This window comes from Paramacrobiotus metropolitanus, unplaced genomic scaffold (assembly GCF_019649055.1).
Source record: "Paramacrobiotus metropolitanus isolate TYO unplaced genomic scaffold, Prichtersi_v1.0 Parri_scaffold0000021, whole genome shotgun sequence".
NCBI classification, from domain to species: Eukaryota; Metazoa; Tardigrada; class Eutardigrada; order Parachela; family Macrobiotidae; genus Paramacrobiotus; species Paramacrobiotus metropolitanus.
In genome coordinates, this window is record NW_026570241.1 from 465,106 (window position 1) to 483,676 (window position 18,571).

General features: G+C 41.7%; 5 protein-coding genes across 8 annotated transcripts; 2 read left to right on the forward strand and 3 right to left on the reverse strand.

Moving 5' to 3' along the window:
• Positions 1-321: 321 nt before the first annotated feature.
• Positions 322-2,214, reverse strand: LOC129586534 (solute carrier family 2, facilitated glucose transporter member 3-like). Its single transcript, XM_055479817.1, has one exon. The coding sequence runs from the start codon at positions 2,136-2,138 to the stop codon at positions 528-530; it is 1,611 nt and encodes a 536-aa protein (XP_055335792.1). The 5' UTR covers positions 2,139-2,214; the 3' UTR covers positions 322-527.
• A 739-nt stretch (positions 2,215-2,953) lies between these two features.
• LOC129586575 (uncharacterized) lies at positions 2,954-4,547 on the forward strand. The gene is made up of 2 exons (XM_055479889.1): positions 2,954-3,784; positions 3,917-4,547. The coding sequence occupies exons 1-2, from the start codon at positions 3,166-3,168 to the stop codon at positions 4,369-4,371; spliced, it is 1,074 nt and encodes a 357-aa protein (XP_055335864.1). The 5' UTR covers positions 2,954-3,165; the 3' UTR covers positions 4,372-4,547.
• Positions 4,548-4,857: 310 nt separating this feature from the next.
• LOC129586528 (uncharacterized) lies at positions 4,858-10,185 on the reverse strand. 4 transcript variants are annotated; one of them, XM_055479811.1, is made up of 6 exons: positions 10,100-10,185; positions 8,153-8,629; positions 7,945-8,070; positions 7,474-7,638; positions 7,301-7,401; positions 4,858-5,994 (listed from the first exon to the last, which is right to left on the reverse strand). In XM_055479811.1, the coding sequence occupies exons 1-6, from the start codon at positions 10,139-10,141 to the stop codon at positions 5,454-5,456; spliced, it is 1,452 nt and encodes a 483-aa protein (XP_055335786.1). In that variant the 5' UTR covers positions 10,142-10,185; the 3' UTR covers positions 4,858-5,453. The 4 variants fall into 4 exon arrangements, with proteins under 4 accessions (XP_055335786.1, XP_055335784.1, XP_055335783.1 ...); XM_055479809.1 differs by lacking the exon at positions 10,100-10,185 and adding an exon at positions 9,595-10,079 and having other exon boundaries at positions 7,954-8,070; XM_055479808.1 differs by lacking the exon at positions 10,100-10,185 and adding an exon at positions 9,595-10,079.
• Positions 10,186-12,260: 2,075 nt separating this feature from the next.
• Positions 12,261-14,366, forward strand: LOC129586513 (uncharacterized). The gene is made up of 2 exons (XM_055479786.1): positions 12,261-13,061; positions 13,390-14,366. The coding sequence occupies exons 1-2, from the start codon at positions 12,431-12,433 to the stop codon at positions 13,860-13,862; spliced, it is 1,104 nt and encodes a 367-aa protein (XP_055335761.1). The 5' UTR covers positions 12,261-12,430; the 3' UTR covers positions 13,863-14,366.
• A 5-nt stretch (positions 14,367-14,371) lies between these two features.
• On the reverse strand, positions 14,372-17,051 carry LOC129586512 (uncharacterized). Its single transcript, XM_055479785.1, has 7 exons — positions 16,548-17,051; positions 15,947-16,375; positions 15,754-15,870; positions 15,348-15,512; positions 15,125-15,225; positions 14,758-14,921; positions 14,372-14,701 (listed from the first exon to the last, which is right to left on the reverse strand). Exons 1-7 carry the CDS (start codon positions 16,785-16,787, stop codon positions 14,400-14,402), a joined length of 1,518 nt encoding a protein of 505 aa, XP_055335760.1. The 5' UTR covers positions 16,788-17,051; the 3' UTR covers positions 14,372-14,399.
• Between the last annotated feature and the right edge of the window lie 1,520 nt (positions 17,052-18,571).

An 18,571-nucleotide genomic window follows, 5' to 3' on the forward strand; every position in this document is an offset into this window, starting at 1 on the left:
AACAATAGGAAGCATTGCAGCTCTCCTAACAGTTATTTTCTGACTTGTGGACGACGGAGTTTTGCCAGGCCTGAAGAAATACTGAGCAATTTTGATACACCCGCATTAAACGACTGGTTTCTATTTTAGAATTTCTCGAGACTGTTCTTTAATCACTATGTTGCAGAACTTCAGTATCAGTAATCATTTCTCATTTTTGTTCGCTAGTGCTGTTATGATTTGTTAGCTAAAACGGCTGCAGGTTTTTAAATAATAGGTATGTAGGCAATAACGGACAATTCCGGCATGTTGAGTCATGCGAGTAGAGATTACAAGGGAAAGTTTCATTGTGTATCTGTATTCATTTGTAATAACATAAGGATCGTAATTCTGTGCTGGAGAGTATAATCATCAGATTTTGTTAAGTGGTCGATATCACACGATTTATTGAAAGTCTTAAATAATTCAGATCAAAGGAGACTTGAAGGTTATAAAATAATGATTATGAACAGTGATATATGCAACAGCTAGGGCGAATTTCTCACAATTTATGCTCCGGGTAAAGTGCTTTCATCAGCAGTCTTCTTGTTTTTTGTCGGCAATTCTGTGGTATTTTGTTCTACTTTTCCAAACTTCAACTGCAGTTCCGCGTGCACTTCCTGAAAAGTCTTCCCCTTAGTTTCCACCGCCGTGAAATAAATAAACACCGTGATAGCCAACATCAAACCAGCACAAATCGCAAAAATCCATTCTTCAATGGCGGCATGAACGATGGGAAATAAAAAGACCGCCGCAAGGCACGGCAGATAATTACACGCTGAAATGACTAATAAGGCCGAAGCACGCGTGTTCCGAGGAAATAATTCTGCCGACCAAATCCACGGAACACTACCGGTGCCAATATTAAAAAATATCATAAACACCAACAGACAGGCGAGTGCCGCATACTGACACCCGCCACAAGAGCTTTTAGATAAATTTAAAAATATCACCATTCCAATATTACACAGCAGGCAACCTCCAGCGCCGATTAAAAACAATGTGCGTCTTCCAAGACGGTCCACCAAAACCATGCACAGCACAATAACAAACGGGGGAAGTCCCATTAATCCAATGGTGCCGTATACCGCAGAAGATTTCGGTAGACCGCCCGCTGCCAAAATAGAAGTGGAATAACTCAGTACGGCAGTGTAACCGGAGAGGTGTTGTGCCATCATCGCTACGCCACAAATAGCCAACGCCCATAGCAGCACCCTGTTAGTGAGGACATGCTTCAGCGACATTGACCTTTGTCCCGCCATTCTGTCTTTGTCGGCTTCAATCTCATCCAATTCTTTCACCACATCTTCCGTATTTCTTAGCCATTTTAACGCTCGCAACGCTCGCTCGCGTCCATTCTTTAACGTAATTAAATGCCGCGGACTTTCTGGACAGAATGGAATAACCAGGAATAAAACAATCGACGGGATGAGGCGCAACCAGAAAACGTTAATCCATAATTCTTCCGTGCCAAAAAGGATTGGAGTGCCAAAGAAGACGCCGATAAGCATGCCGGCAGTCCAGAACATCAGAGCAAACATGCTCACCGCGCCGCGCAGTGGAATCGGACTAATTTCGGCCAGATATACCGGGACAACGAGACCACACTGACCGGTAAAGAAACCCAGGATGAACCGCCCAATAATGAGCATCTCAAAGGAATTCCCAATGGTGCAGAGACTGCTGATGAGGGTGCCGATAACAGAAATAATGTTGGATAGCAGCAGCGAATGCCGGTTGCCAAAGCGGTGCTGGAACCATCCGGCAGACCATGCACCAACAGCGCCACCTGTCGGAATGGCGGCTCCGACTAGCGCCCATAATGTGGCTAACTCTCGATTGCCTTTTAGGATTGTGGGAAGCTGACTGTTTTGAACAAAGCTGCACCACAAGGTTTCTTCGGAATTATTTGAGACATTTAGCGATAGATTAAAGGTAATAGATTCGTTCAGGACAAGGAATCGCCGTGTGCACACAACATGCCGCATCCATTTTAGGATTAGAAACTGGATAGTATTAATGGATGTCATCACATAGCCCATGGGAAGCCATGTTCCGAAAGACACCACACTGGCAACAAAAATTAGTTTCCATGAGAGTCCAGAAAATTTGCTCACCATATTTTTCTCTTTCGATATATGCTTAAATTAAAATAACTATAGCCAGCACATATTACTAATTTTGGAATTTCTGCAGTTTACCGCAGCACAAAAACACTGTATACCGCAGCTCGGTTGATCACCACAAGGAATCGACTCAAATTGCTTACAGCAAAGTTTTATCATAAATTGTAAAACTGGGTGTGATTATAACCATCACCAGCCAGAGGCTTAAAGCAATCGCTTGAAGTGTTAACCTCTAACGTTGAACCAGACTTAGTCGTTCCGTTGAAAGTTAATAATCTTAACATTAATGAATTATTTAAGAGGTGGTGGCAATATTAAATAGCCATGTGAGTTCATTAATCTGACTTATTGCACAAAATGCACAAACTTCACAACCAGTCATCAGTGCATTACCGGCAGTATGCGCTTTTGGCAGCCAATAAAACTGTATACAGTGAAAAGTACCCGTATATTATTCTGTCCTTTGGAATCTCTAGAATCTAGCGTCTTCGCTTTAGTAATTTTATTAACGCGCTTTGTTTCGTTGCGCTTTTTCGTTTTGTTTATTCCTTGGTAAATTTTAAGTAAAGCGTTCTTGTTGTAAAGGGTTCCGAACAAAATGCTCAATACTTTACTAAACTTCAAATCTTAAGGTTTCTGTAGAGCGGTGACATAACGCTGAGCAATTAATTACTGCACTCATTATAATGAGTACGGTACAGTAATTAATTTCTTAACACCTCCCTAATTACTCAGTAGGGAGTGTGTAATCATTATCAGTGTAATCATTATAATGCCTTATTAATAAGTGCGATGGCTCTCTGTTGAACAATAGTAGTGCATTGACTAGCCGGTTCGGTGAGTCAAAATTAAACTATGCCAGTCTTAATCTTATCAGTTTGCACAAGTTCAACGGATTTGCTTTTAACAAACTGCAATCATAACAAAACGGGTGAAGCCCTGTACGTAAATGATTCTCTAAATTATGGAGTGACCAACAGATTGTTACTTTTTTTCTTTAAATCCAGTTTCGTCTTCATAAATGATTGAGCGGCTTTTAATAGCAGCTGCATTGGTAGCGGCTGCCATTTATTTACCTGCTGATTATGGCGAAATTGTCTGCAAAGACCGACCGGTGCACATTGCAGTAGTTCACAAAGAATGTGTGCCCGCCGAGAAAGTCGCCATGTGGTGCCCAAATCCAGCAGTACCAATACGACCACAATCAGCGCAGTTTGCCAAGCAGTTTACGGCCATGAAGTCTCCACGCAGTCGACCGAGTTCCAATATCCGAGAATATCTTATTACCATGAAATATGTCCACAAGAACGACCACTGTGATTTGACTGCGGATATTGAAAAAGACGAAGATTTGCTTGTCAACGGAGCGCTCATTGAACTGAAGGAGGCTAACAATGGAAAGTACTGCTGTTATGACTTCCGAAACGATCAGTACGGTAGCTGTTGGAATATCATGGTTAGTACGGAAAGTTGCAGCGCTGATACCACGCAAACCCCGACTTATACTGCCGATCAAACTGATACGACCCAGATCAAAGGAGTGGAGCTTTCTGAGTCGGCTCAGGCAACGGAGAACTCGGTTCCTGTGGAGATTCTTGATGACCTTAGTGCTGACAACATTACACCTTTGGACAACCTGGGTTAGTAAAAATAATGCAGACACCTGTGCCTCGTTCTAATTTTTTGGGAGCGTTTAAGTTTTGTAAATATTTTTAGTAATCACACAAATTTGATAGATTTTATTAGCCCTAATGGTATGACCCTTCTGACAGACGATATGGAAGCGACCACTAAAGAGTGCGCAGCCATAGGCTATGATAAACATGTTGAACATCTCGTATTTGGATGTATTTTGTCGTTCACGGGAGGATGCTGCATAGTGGCGTTCGCTGCCTTCGTACACTCTGGAAGCCGTCAACACAAGCACCAAGCGATTTTAAGGCCTCCGCCCAAAAACATGCAAAGGCACTGTGTGTCAAATAATGATTACGAAGACGCAAAGTCGATAGTACAACAGGGCCAAGCACTTCTGGTCGATAAAGAGAAGATGACATTTGAGAAGACATTTGACAACTCGGCCGATGACCAACAATTGCTGCCAAAAGAGGAAGCTGTTATAATATCGGTTGAACGGACTGCCCCAGGCTGTGACATAACAATATCATCTCTTGCAGAAACTGTACCATTTTTCAGTGACAAATTGGACGGGTCATGCGCATTGCAGTGAATTGTATGTCTTAAGTCAATCATTCAACACGCAGCTTTTATTTTTCTGCTGTACTTGCTACAGTTGTGTGTATTTTGGCTTGTTTTTATCTTATTGCTGATGGGCGCACTTGCACTCGAATCGTACTCCGTATTTTTACTGGCTGCTGGGGTGCGCGGATAAAAGCCAGAACTGAATTATGCTACATACAGAGATTCGGACTACGATGAAAAAGCGAAAACCAGAAGGTTTAAGCGGTGTAATATTCTAAGCGCCTGATTTACTACCGGGCAAGTGTCTATCGCAGCCTAACAAAAACGTCCATCGCTCGCACTATGAATCCCTTTGCTGACAGCGAATGTCTTGGTTGCACAAATAAGAAAGGCATGCTCTATGTATAAGCTTGGAAAAACATAATATATCGTAGATGCGAAGCTTATTTATCATAATGTATTCGGTGTGCCCTGGTCAAGTGTTTTACAAAAGCGTATATTTTCGCTACCAGGCACCATTCTGAGTATGCACACCGAGCTGAAGCGGAATTAAGTGAAAACGAACGACCCCGGTTTTTGGAAGCTTAGCCGGTTCACACAGTGCGTAATAGCCCGAAACTTTGAAAACACTTGCAAGAAACAGGCGTGTGTACGCAGAGCCTTGATACGCGCATTATTTTCCTCGCGGTGACCATTAATGACATCACGGGAAGCCAAACCAGGACAATGGCGAAACAAAAGAGGATACACAATAATAACTGAAACTCGTAATTAAACCGATTTTAAGGCAAATTAAAAGAACTAAACACCACAACTTGAAACAAATCGAAACTTTTTACTTTCATGTAGAAAACATGAAATTACATATACTTTGTAATTAGTAGATCATTCTATCCACTAGCAATAAAACTAGCGTTCTCACTAGCAATAAAACTTGGAAATTTTATAGTCTCCATTGAGATAATTAGTTTAGGATACCAATGAAGTACAGACTGTACAATACTGCCAAGCTACTCGTATATGCAAACATGAATAAGTTCACAATAAATAACGGTGGTCGTCAGCTCCCGCAAAATGGTTCGTTAATAACAGATATTCGAGAGAAAGTCATTAACCGTCTCCACGCTCGAAGATAGCGTACTGCACTATGCACTGGCGCTCTTGAGCAAGAGCTGCCTCCTCCCGTAAAGTTTCCCGGATCCTTTTGCAAGACTTCATCCCGCGGCATTGCGGATACTTATCTTGTAGCCGCTTGATCAGCTTGCGATTGGCCTTGCGTATTTCCAGGTAGCGGACAAGATAAACAAGTGTCGTTAAGAACAGTATCACGACAATAGCAGCAACCGCCCAAAGTGCCACATCCAGCGCTGTAAGTGCCACTTGCTTTTCAGTGGAGATCAGCCCAACGGACCGCGGTGGACGAGAAGCAACAACAACCATGCTAGGCGCCGTACTGCGAAGATATCTGAGCGTTTTAGATCGGTGTGGACTGCCTCCTGTGGGTTTCCGTTTGTGCGGGAGCGGTGCACCAGGGACAACAATATCGGCACAAAGGTCGTCGTTGTTTGTGAGGCTATCGATCCATGCAGACCTCGAGCGGGTTAAGGTTGAATCGCTCTTATCCAGTTTGCAGAACTGTTTGAACGAACACCTGCAGATTTTTCAACAACAGTAGGACATTCTTATTATTTTTCGTACTCCGTACTCCATACCAGACTTGGCCCATTTTCGCTTTTCCCACTTTCATCCCACCCCCACCTTCTCAGTTTAATTCCCAGCCCAGCCCACCTCCGGCTACTCAAATTTTCAGCCCATCTCACCTTTTCGATCTCATCTTCATTCCCATTTTTTACAGGCTCAACGCCGCTACTTTTGCAAGTTTTCCGCATACGACAGAACTGCCGGGCAAAAAAAATTTCGGTTTTTAAGAGAATATGCTCAATTATTGATAAAATCCGCGCGGAGCGCGGAAAATTTTTTGTTTTGGAAGCTCGAATGGTGCATTTCTACATGCTCTAAGCGTGAAAAACACATGAAAATATCAACATTTTTTATTTTTGTTTGTTTTCTTGGTCCCATCCCATTTTTCAACAATCCCAGCCCATCTCACCACATCTGCGGCTCTTTCCCACCTCATCTCCATTTTCACCTAAAAGATGATGGGAAAAATGGGGAAAATTTTCACCTCACCCAAAAGATGGGCCATACCGTTCTTATTTTGGCATTTATCAAAAACTATTAACGGAATAAAACCAAGATAAATACCAGTTTTTAAACTTAGACCAGGTACAGACGGCAGATATATATTAACGGGGAAATGCCACACGTTTGTTTATTTACCTTTGTAAACGGTTAGTGTTTTAATGGAGAAAATTATTTTATTGCTTTGATTTTTGGCCACACTTTAAAATTTTGCTACATATGCCCGTGCGTGGCAGCATGCAATTTTTTTTCGGCGTGATTAGAAATTTAGAATGATAGTTAGCTACTAACCCTTTGAAATGCGGACCAAGCCATAGGATACAATATGATTTTTTTTCCTACCCGAGTTAGTCGGTTTATGCACCATTTCCTTGTACATATGCCGTAGACTCAGACCTGTGCAGTTATTTTTAACTATTTAACTTAACGCGAGTTATTTTCGAGTTACCGAGTTATAACGTAACTCTGAAGCGTAACTCGCTTTCCCGAAAACTTAATTCTAACGTAACTCGCACAAAAATTGTATGTATTGTCAATGGTAGCGTAACTCGCCGAATAACTCAAAACTCGGTTTACTTGCACGAATAACGTAACTCGTAACGTAACTCGCACGCTCCCTGTAACTCCTAACTCTAACTCTGGGTGAATTTTTTATAACTGCACACTGTGCACAGGTCTGTGCCGTACTTTAAGACATCATACTGTGGCTGATGTTATTGTATGTCAGTAATTGACATTGCACGGTTTGCACCTACCGCTTCGTTGTTGGACACCATCCACAATGACTGCCGCCAGATCTCAAACATTCCATGCAGTTTGTGCAACGGGTGCAATTGTCGAGACTGACCAGTGCAATCTACAAACCGCCAAAAACCTCGTTGCAGAAATTCAGCTTAATGTTAATCGCGATCATGTTTAAAAAAGTTACCATGGAGCGTGTGGACACGTAGATGTGACTCGCGTTTCCCTTAACCGCCATATCAGTAATGAGGGGCGTGGTGTCTGAGTTGACAATTGTGTCGTCGTTGCGTCCGAAATGACGATCCAGTATTGCTTGTGGTTCGATAGAGTTATTCAGCAAAGGCAGCCATATCTAATGGTCAAACATAATTTTATTATTGGTACTTGAAGTACTCAAGACGGATTACAATAAGAATTTCACAAGATAAACAACCAACCAGTTAACCAAATACAAAATTACGTCAAAAACTCTGTCAAAAACTTATTTGCAAATTTGTTTCGCCAAGCAATTTTTCCATATACCTTACGCAGAATTTGTTATTAAAAGTGAAATTTAAATCGAATTATTGGCCAGCAGATATCGCCGTCGGTGAAAAACTATGCGAGAACTATCTGCAGGGGCCCGGGCAATGGCCCGCATGATGGGTATTCGCTTTACCGAATGTACCATTTTGATCTGGTTATGTTCGAGCACGAGTAGAATTTCCATTCCATCAAAATCTGTCTTGTACAACTGCCGGGCAGTTGAGGTGAAAATCTGAGAAGTGGCTGATCGTTTCCACGACTTGTAAGATCAATAGTCAGTTAGTAATACAACTACATACCACCAATCGCTAAGTTTAATGGTCCTACAGAAGAATCCTTACCTCCTTGACGTCTGTATTGCCGCTCTCCCACTGGTATTCGCACACGATAGACAATTCACGGGGTGCTGTGAAGAGCATAAATAGCGAACTTGACTTGCCCTTTTCACTGTAGAGAACTGATCTTATCTCCGAAAATTCGATTATTGTGTCCTCTTCGTTGGTTTTTGTGTTGCAGTTCACGGTGCGAAGAAACTCCCAGTAGCACGATTTCGTTGAGTTCCGATACCAGATTTCAGATCCACGGGTTTTACTACGAACTATGCGAAAACTTGTCCTACTCGTAACGAAACTATACGTGATATTATCCCAGATGTCTTCGGGGCAACTCCATGGCCCAGAATTATTCCGTATTTTTGGGAGACCGTTTGGATGGTCTGTATGCGACGTAGTTGTACGAGGAGAAGCCTTTTCGTCTTGGAGGCATCCGTACTCGAGATTCAGCGAAGCGGGTGCAAATAAATTTTCCTCCCAAAACTTCTGTAATTGATAAAGTTGGCGGGATAGCTCTGGTACATTTGCCATTGTCCGCTTGCTTGTAAAGCATCGTAAGGTCAAAGTGGTAGGACCAGTGGCCTAAGCTGGGAGTCTAGTACTACTTAATCCCTGAAACAGATGTACTGTACCAATACACATTAAGCGCACCCCGTGGCTGTAAAAATCGAGTGGGTTCACAGCAACAAAGTGTTTAGCCGAAAAAGTCCATGACGCTTGACTGTCTGGACTTTCAAAGTCCAGGTATGACCATTCTTTAAAACAAGTCTCTGAGCAAAAGGAGCCACGTGATAATCCCACAAAAGCTACATGCTTTCAGAGTTTCAGCATAAAGTAAACCGAGTCCGACCACAACTATGTATAGTTGTTGTCACAGCAGGCTTTTTGACCTGATATTTTACAGTATCACTTTTAATTTGTTTAAGCTCAGTTCAACGCTCGGACATGCTTCACCGGAGCTAAGAATTAGCGAATAATTATTTTATGAATCTCTAGCAGCAATATTTTGATGTTGCACATGATACTGATGCAGTTCATAATTATGTCATGAAAGTACCCACTATGCTTAGTATTGTGTACTGCAAAATAGGCTTGCAACCGTTGTCGAACGATGTCGTCCACTAGCATCCGTCTCGTATCCGTAAAAATCTCTGACACCAACCTTGTTCAAAATTTTATGATACTGTGTTTCTGCACAAGGTATTCGTCAAACCTGAAGCCGCTAGCTCCATTCTTTCAAAACAATTGTAGGAAGAAATCGGTAGAAAGCAAGTGTTATATCTGTATGAATATTGAATACGACTATATCCAGTATACTGTACACGTATTACAATCGCGAAACAAAGTACCCGCCACCCTGTATTTAAAGTTATAAACTGGAAATTTTACATGCGATTATATAATTTTGCGAAAGAAATACTTGTCCCTTGAAGAGCCCATTTACCACAAACCTTAACTGGGAGTGCAGTTAGTCGCTGCATGCTGGAGTCCAAGATCGACACGCTTCCGTTTGTTTTAACATAGAGTTTACCGTCAACAGCGTTTCGGAAAAAACAGTCGATTTTGTCGGCAATCTGCACAGACTGCAAAATATATCCACTAACTGCATTAAGTGGGAGGATTCCGGTGCCGACTCTTAGAAGATGCAGCATGAGCAGCCATTTTTGCGACCACAGTGTCTGCATTGGAGCTGACCAGTGATCTCAAATTTACAGTCCCATAGAAATTCACTGCTTCATAATGTTCCAGTGTAAGGTGAAACTGTTAATATTTCATGAAACGACAAGAATGCCAAAGTAGAGCGTGGAAACCGCTAAACAATGAAATACCCAGTCTGTATATTTTCGGAACGAGTTGCGTTTTGGACAAAAACTCTAGCATTTTCATTTTTGAAAAGCCTTAACAGAGTACTAGGAAACAGTTAGCAACGAGAACATTTATTGCTTACACACCTACCTTTTCGGGATATATATGTATGTACTCGTATATCAATACCATTAGCTACTTCCTTCGATGTTCTTGAACCCCATATTATTCAATATCTGTTCGGGTAGGTACAGCAAACGGATGTTCGAACAAGATACATAGTTTTATTAAACCCTCCGCAGTCGGCCCCATTATCTTTCAAGATAAGTTACAGCGCTGCAATTTGCCACAGGTACTGGGTTAACAGAAAAGGCTACAAACGCGTCGGCCGAACAAAAGCAACCTTGACACGAATCGTACGGTCACGTTTATTGGGCTCATAAAATTAATGTGCGCCGTACAATGCTGCAGTCGCTTATTATTAGTAAACAATCTGTCTGTTGTTGGAAAATGCAACGTTAGCGCAGCTGATGAAACTGGACGGCCTATCGCTCGGCCCGGTAAAACTGTTCAGTTGCTTAATCAAACCGTCATAATATTCGCGCTTATAAACCGACTAAGATAAAAGAGAGAACATTATCCACAGTTACATAACGTACAAAAAGGCGAAAATAGGTTTTCAAAATATTTTACGGCCACATGCGCACAGACTACAAAACCCACTGATACCGACCCATTCTGCGCAACATATGCATTGCAGCCACTGCTAGAATACGGTACCGGCAATTTGTGATAACGAATTTTAATAAAGATTAATTAATTAAAGATTGACTTAATTTTACCTTGTGGAAAATTTTCTATTAGAAGCGTATATATAGATACGATACGACTGGTTTTGTTTGAAGTGGTCAAATCGGCCATCAGAAAGTCCAGTAAAATCATTAACCCGGCAACGTCTGCTAGGTGGAAAAACCACCAGTAAAGTTCGCCAATTTTTACGACTCCAGGACTACTGTCATTGCCTGGGTTACATATGCATTAGAGAGCAAAGATAACTCTTTACACAGTGAGTTTTAGTTTTTTTATCAAACACACCATAAAAAACCTACATTGCTTAAAAAACACTGAAAAAATAACGTATAGTTCTACGAAGTGTATCTAAATCGGCTGTTATGGTAAAAATTTGGGATTAAATTAGTGATAACTTCATGTGAGTATCTCGCAATTTCAGTATCAAACAAAATTCTGCAGCTCTTATGTAAAAAACTGTGAATTTTCAAAAACAGCTGGTGGAAATTCCACCGCTTGGGCATTGGCGTAGGACAGTAACATGCTGCCTGAACAGGCACAGTGACCAGAGCCGCCCACTTCATATGATTCAGCCGTTGCAAACTAAGAGAGTAGCCTAACCATAACACTGTCAGCTAACTGATCGAAATACTAAACAAATAAGGACCTCCGAGTGCCTTTATAATAGCATAAATAGTAATAAACATTTTTCTTATCATATCACAATATTTTTTCGACTGCAATAGCAAAAAGAACAATAAAACGACGTTGTGATCGAAGCAGCCAACCATAAATATGGCTGGCTGTGATCAGTGTTGTGCACATGTAAATTGGCGCAGCCCAACATGACCCTGTTGCATACTGACCGGAAATCACACAGTTTTTCGATTATAAATTCAACCATGAATCTTTTCATGATGAATTAAATTGTATAAGTTAACTATTGTAAACAGCTACCACAGCCAGGTTGATTCGAGTAGGTCAAGTAGCCACAATGTTGTGTACAACGGAATTTGTGTGGTGTCGCACCGGCAACCACCTTGCCCACACCGTGCGTATTGTATATCGTTAATGCCCAAGCGGTGGAATTTCCACCTACCCCTCAAATTTCAAACTACTGCAGCAAAAATTTTGAAAAAAATAGTTTAAGTTCATTATATTATTGTTATTCTATGGTATGAATTTCAACTTCGACAAAAAATTCCTTGATACCTCGGGCATTGCCGGGTTAAATCAAAGTAGAAGCCCACTACGTAAGAACAGAAAATATTTCAATGGCGATAATTGTGTATACCAATAAACATTTCATAAGTGTGACTCAACCGAATTGCGTTTAAAATGTTAAACGTCCAGTTGCATGTGGCATGTGCACCTGAATTTTACGGCAGTCAATCTTATCGCTATCAGTCAGTGCAATGGCCGGCTATCAAAAAACACAATTGAACGTAATCGGTCAAATTTTGGTTACACACCGAAATGCAATCATCAATTACACACGCAGACGAGGCATGGATTTGTTTACTAAAATTATGCATAACGTAGTTTCCGACGTTTGCAAAGCTGGATTTTTTTTCACGCTATTATAAAAAGCATAGCGGGTAAAGTCATGTTGTAAGCAGTTTCCTTCCGTTTTCTTTTATTGTGGGCTTTTAACCTAAGACTGTCATTGTAACAGTTCTACCGTTTGCCAAAATGCAGACTGTAGGTTTAATCGTGGTCTGCATAATGTATGGCGTTATTGCTGGTTTGCCTGTTCCTAGTGGCGAGGTCCCATGCGAGGACCGGCCAGTCAATATCGAAACGATCCATAAGAAATGTGTCAAGCCCGAGAAAATCGCCATGTGGTGCCCCAGTCCAGCCGTACCAATACGACCCCAGTCAGCCCATTTCCTCAAGACATTTACCGGGGTGCGTTATCCGCACAATCGCCCAAATACCAATAGGCGGGAATATCTTATTACCGTGAGACATGTTCACAAAAATGGGCAGTGTGTGGAGACAGCTGACATCGAAAGGGGCAATCTCACGATCAACGGAGCATTAATTGAGCTAAAGGAAGCTAATAATGGAAAGTATTGTTGCTATGACGCGGCAGATGATGATTATGGTAGTTGCTGGAATATCATGGTTACAGCGGAAAGTTGTCACGCCAGCGATGCCACCCGTATATTTACCTCCAATACCGAAGCAACAGATAGCACACCGAACGCTTCCAACACGGAAGTGATGGAATTTACAACGGCTGAATCAACGGAGAATTTACATTCTAACGAAGTCCGTGGTGAGACTGGTCAAGGCATCGTCCCATCATTGGAGACTATCAGTAAGAACTATTACCGACGCCAGTTGCAGCTTACGACACGGTAGTTCTAGCTTATATTATGGCACAAAGCACGAACGAGCGATTCTTTTCAAAATCGGTTGCATTAGAAAGCGTAACGAACTAGTACGTACAGTCTGTACATATGGAACACTACTCGTACATTGTGCTACTGAAGCTTTAACTTTTTAAAACCGGTTTCCAGATTGTTTCCATCTTATGGCATAATATGGGGGGGGGGGAGCCACCGTATTCTCAGCAATTATAACAGCTCATACTTTCTTTCATATTCAACATAAAGGTCAACATAGTGACAGACGTTTCTTTATAGCGGCGACCACGGACGCGCCACATAACGAGACTATCAGTACCGATTGTCGATGGCGTGCGACAACTTTAGTGGTGATCGGAGCTCTCTCCTGTATTGCAGGCTGCATTATAACAGTTATATTTACTCTGCTTCATGGTGAAGCAATAAAGGCAGCCTTTTCAAGATGTTCCCTGAAGTGCCAGACCGAACCACGTGCGCGAAAAGAAGTTTCTTCAGCAAGCCCCAATAACTGGGAAATACAATCTGTACAAGGCAATGAGTACACCAGTTCGCCGGAGCAGCACCGGCAGTATCCTTCCGGTAACGACAAACGCGCTTGTGTAGAATGCAATATCTCTCCCGAAGAACAGACGCTTTTGTCAAAGAACAAAGCCACTGCAGACACGATAGCGTTTACGTTGGATAACAGTACAGCGGTTTACGCCAAAGTTCCAGCAGCAAATGACACCACTGGACAAAATGACACCGATTAAAAGATCAGTGAACTCAAATTCTTAAAATTTCAACTTCCAGGCAAATTTCAGTTAATAGAGTGGCGAATTAATTGGTAGAATGGGAACAGATTTTCCGATCTTTGGTGCGTACTCTGTAATGCAATTTTGCAAAACACCAGTAACGCTGGCATGAGCAAGTTTAACTGCCACGGGTTTCTGCATATTGGTGTTATCTTCATTACTCCTTACCAATAGACGTGGAAATATAAGACTTCAAAATGGGGACATACGACTTTCTCTAGTACCGTACCTGATTTCCCGATTGTAAATGTGATTACACCATTGTATATTGGGAAAATTTATGCTCCTATCTCCTGCAGTTTGGAATTTGTATGCATTTGTATTCATTTGTAGTTTGTACGCATATAACTTTGTCTCATTGTAAGATTTAAATCCGACCAAACTCAATGACTACTGGAATAACGCCAAGAAAAATAATTGGAATACCACTGTGGGTTTGCAAAAGTAATAGCTTCTACCGTTTTTCTGGCAGTCCGCAAGAACGTTTTTGGCTATTCAGTTTATTTGAACTTCAGAAATAACAGCATTTGAAGTAATCAACGAAGGCGCTTTTTCTTCTTCCTTAGCAGGCCCATTACGTTGCCGGTAATGATGCACAATACCAGTAAATTTTTCCATATAGCGTTTTATATTTCCATATGTATGTTTTCGTTGGCTTTCTGTGCATCTTTCATCTAGTTTCTGGTATGGTAGAGACCGTGAACAGTTAGCTTTGCGAACGATTAATCCAATGGCCACCACTCCAGCAAAAAATAGCACAGTCGCTACCGTCCACGCCACGAGACCAGCTGCCCTTACTGAAAGATCACTGATTAGTCTACCGGTAAGAGACAATTTGCCGATAACGAAATACCTGCAAGATCAAGTGACGATGCCGGGAAAGTTTTCGTTTTTGTGATATTAGTCGGATTCTCGGCTGTCGTCCGGCAACGGTCATCACTTTCAGTCGCGCTGTTAATCCACACAGGGACTCGGCTTGCCGATTTGCCGGCTTTACACGGTTGCGCAAAGGTACATCTGCTCGATTTAAGAATGCTTATTAAGAACAGAGGCGGTGGCAGCTTAATCTGAATGAAGGAATACCACGATTGCAAAATAATGGCGTTGCAAAATAATGAAGTTTTCGTACTGTACTTACAGTTATATTTACCAACAACTTTTAATGCGGGTACTTGAACCGTACAGTAATAACGAGGGCAAATTATTCCTATCGCCAGTACCGTTTGCTCAGTGAGCACCATCCGCATGGGGCGTCGCCGGATATGACACATTCCGTACACGTGCTGTACTGCTTGCATTTATTGAGATTCACAAGGGCAATCTGTAAGAGAGTCACCAGTATCGACCAAATTAGCTTTCAGTTGGGAATTAATAAAGAGAAGAGACGGAATCAGCAGGTGTTCGTATACAGCGGAACCACTACAATACAACCGCTGTTCGTACTTTCTGTGGTGTCGATACGTAAACTCCGCCGGTGTTTCCATTCGGCACCACATCGGTAAGGTTGGGAACATTTGATGGCTTCCCTGCAAACTCTTCATCATCCATAAATCTGCTATCGAGAATCGCTTGTGGTGGGGCTTTGTTTTTATCCAGAGGCAGCCAAACCTGTCAATGTTGCCAGCGTATTGCATTGTGAAGGTTAAGTACATTGGCATCTAGTGTATTACAGTACATCGTACAAACATACGAGTACACATTTGAAAGCCGACGCTAATCAGTAATCACGCTACCTACGTAAGTACTTTTCATATCCACACACGAAGTGTGCTCTTTCTTTTGCATTATTTACTTATTAACAGCTGTTCAAGACAGGAAACATGCAATATGCTGATACATTAAATTTTACCATTTTGATCTGGTGAGCTTCACGCAGTAATAAAACATCTTGTCCGTCCACTGTGGCATTCATTAAGGTGTTTGCGCGGGAAGGAAGTATTTTGGAGGGCGTAGGGTTCAGCCAGTTCTAATACGAAACAAAAGTCATCCAGCGAAACCGCAAACATCTTTCTTGTTCTGTCCAAAACGCTCCGATCGCTTACGGTTTTCTCAAAAACATTGTCCACGGCTACTTGATATGCACAGATTACAGACAGCGACTTCGCCTCCATCGTGAACAGCACATACAAACTCGATTTTGTTGCCGTGCTCATGTGCAGAGCGGAAACCGCTTGGGAAAAAGAAAGAACTCTTCTTGAGAACGTCGGCGCTTTGCACTCTAGATTTTTAATCAACGTAGGTGCCTTGGTTTGTAGGTCACTTCTGTACCACAGACGCGTCTGCTTGTCTGTGTTCGTGATAATGAAGCGGTGATCACGGATAGTGAAGCTGTACATGGACGTTTCAGAAGTGAAGTCGGAATTCGTCAGCTGAACCATCGGTGCTACGATACTCTTTGCCATGGTCTCGCCAGTGCGTGTGAAACAATTATCGCCTGGCAAGCGGCTCTTTGTTACAGTTCCGTTGAAGTTCTGCAGTACATACAACATCTCTTACTGTAGATAGCTTAATTTTAATTAGTATCTCCTTTACTCCGTCAACCAGCAGATCACCGGGCCGTACCCTTGTAGTAGGCATATAGGTACTGTACTTGTGGTCGAACGGAAATATATGTTGCTTCACATTGTACGAAATTTCACATACCGTCAAAGTCGAGCTGCCGATCACCTGAAGACTTCGGTCTAATATCATGACCTTTTCGCCAAACCGAGCATAAATTTTCCCGGCAACACTGTCTCTAACAAAACAGTCAAGGGGAATGCCGAACCGAACCGATCTCGTAACGAATGCATCGGACAGTTGTTTTACTGTAACGTGTACAAACACGATTGCCAACACCAGGTAAGTATTCATACTTCTCTTCTGTACATCAAAACTGAACATCGATCTTGAAATTAAAACTTTTATTGGATAAATGCAATTTTCGTTGGACTTGACCTCATCGAATGCCGTTTAACAAGAAAGTAACGGAAAACTTTATGGAAAAGTTTATGAACACTTGTTGCTGATTTTTAAAATAAAACGCCATAGCACAAAGCAAACACCCCGGGTATGTAACAAGCAGTTGGGAATTCTGTTTGCATGTTAACTGACTACGTTGTTTTCACTGCTTACGCTATTTAACCAGTTGTGAGAGAATTATAAAGCATGCCCAACCTTAATTGATATCAATTTTCAAGCTTATACCATATCCGAGCGCTGCATTACCATTAACCCTAGGATTGGCTTGGTGACCCTCTGCTGATTGCCACGACTACTTCCAATGGAAAATATCATAATTCATGATAATTGCCTTATCTAAAGCGAAACAGCGCAGAGAGTTGTTTGATAAAGGCAAAGTTGCACATTCGTTTGAACCCCGTCGAACTGCTTATCGCGTTATTTGTTGGATGTTCAGTATTTAATTTTGGATTTAAACTTCACCGTATTATACTGACGCTTGTGTACAGTGGCAGGTTATCCGGTGATTTGGAGAGTCCAACGGACAAAACAGGGTAGGAAAAAAACTGGCAGAACGGTGAACAATTTTAATCATTTTTAATCGTAGGGCCTGTAGCCGTTCAACTGCTCCATCTGTTTAAAGTATGAGATCGAAGAGAATAGGTGGGCACTACATAATTTGAGGAGAAAACAAAAAGCAGAGTATAAATGCAACTGCATAAACTGCATGCAGTTGTGTAAACAGTATTCCCATTTAAAATATTTAAATGCCCTGGATGTGTACGTTTTATTATGCAAGTTTATTAGATTTACATTATAATACTGGTCACCGAATTGTTAACTTTCCCGTTCAGCCACTAGCAGCATTAAAAACTGCCGGATAAAAATAAACGTTACGCAGATCTATTATCCTGACGGTATCCCGTTATGAAATTCTGACTTCGCTCTTATTTATGCAAAACTAGCGTCACTAAAATCAATGATAAACATATCGAATGTACCAAAGACAATAATTATTCTTTGATTTTCCGTGGCAGAAATGAGAAGCAAACTACACCGATCAGAACCTTCCTACATTGGCAGTTGTCTCTTTTTGGTGCGTTGCGACAGTGATGAGTGATGTCTGCGACTTTGCATGAGATAGCAAAACATATGTACCTCGTACGGATACCTGTTTTGAAGCAGTATGAGCAAACTCTATGTATAAGGGAACACTTAATAAAGTCTATAGTGTAATTATCCCATAGAACACATAACCGCACCCATTATACTAAGTAGCACAAGGAATTGTACTTTTAACTGGGCAGTGAAGTTTACGTTTAAAATCGGTTTTCACGTTACGGATTTTCGCTTTATATGCAGCTGCTATTGCTTAAATGTTCGAAATTTATGGAGCGTGGTAGCTGCTAAGCCCGCCCTTGCGGCTAATTCCCAGTATTTCTGTGTGTAAAACATTTCAGAATTTTTGATGAATCATGTACGCAGAGAGTGTGACGTTTTCTGCTTTCTTCGTACACTGCTTGCACTCATGTCGAAATTTCTGGCGAACAAAATGTAGAACGGCTGTTCAGGTTTGATAAGTGTTCATTACGAGGCTGTTTTGTAATTGGTACATCATCCGGCGGTACTCCCAGAAAGCGATAACAATTGATAAGTCAAAGACTACCAGTAGGTATCTGTATGTGATCTGTACAAGCCACCTGATACACGCTCTCGGCAGGTTCCAA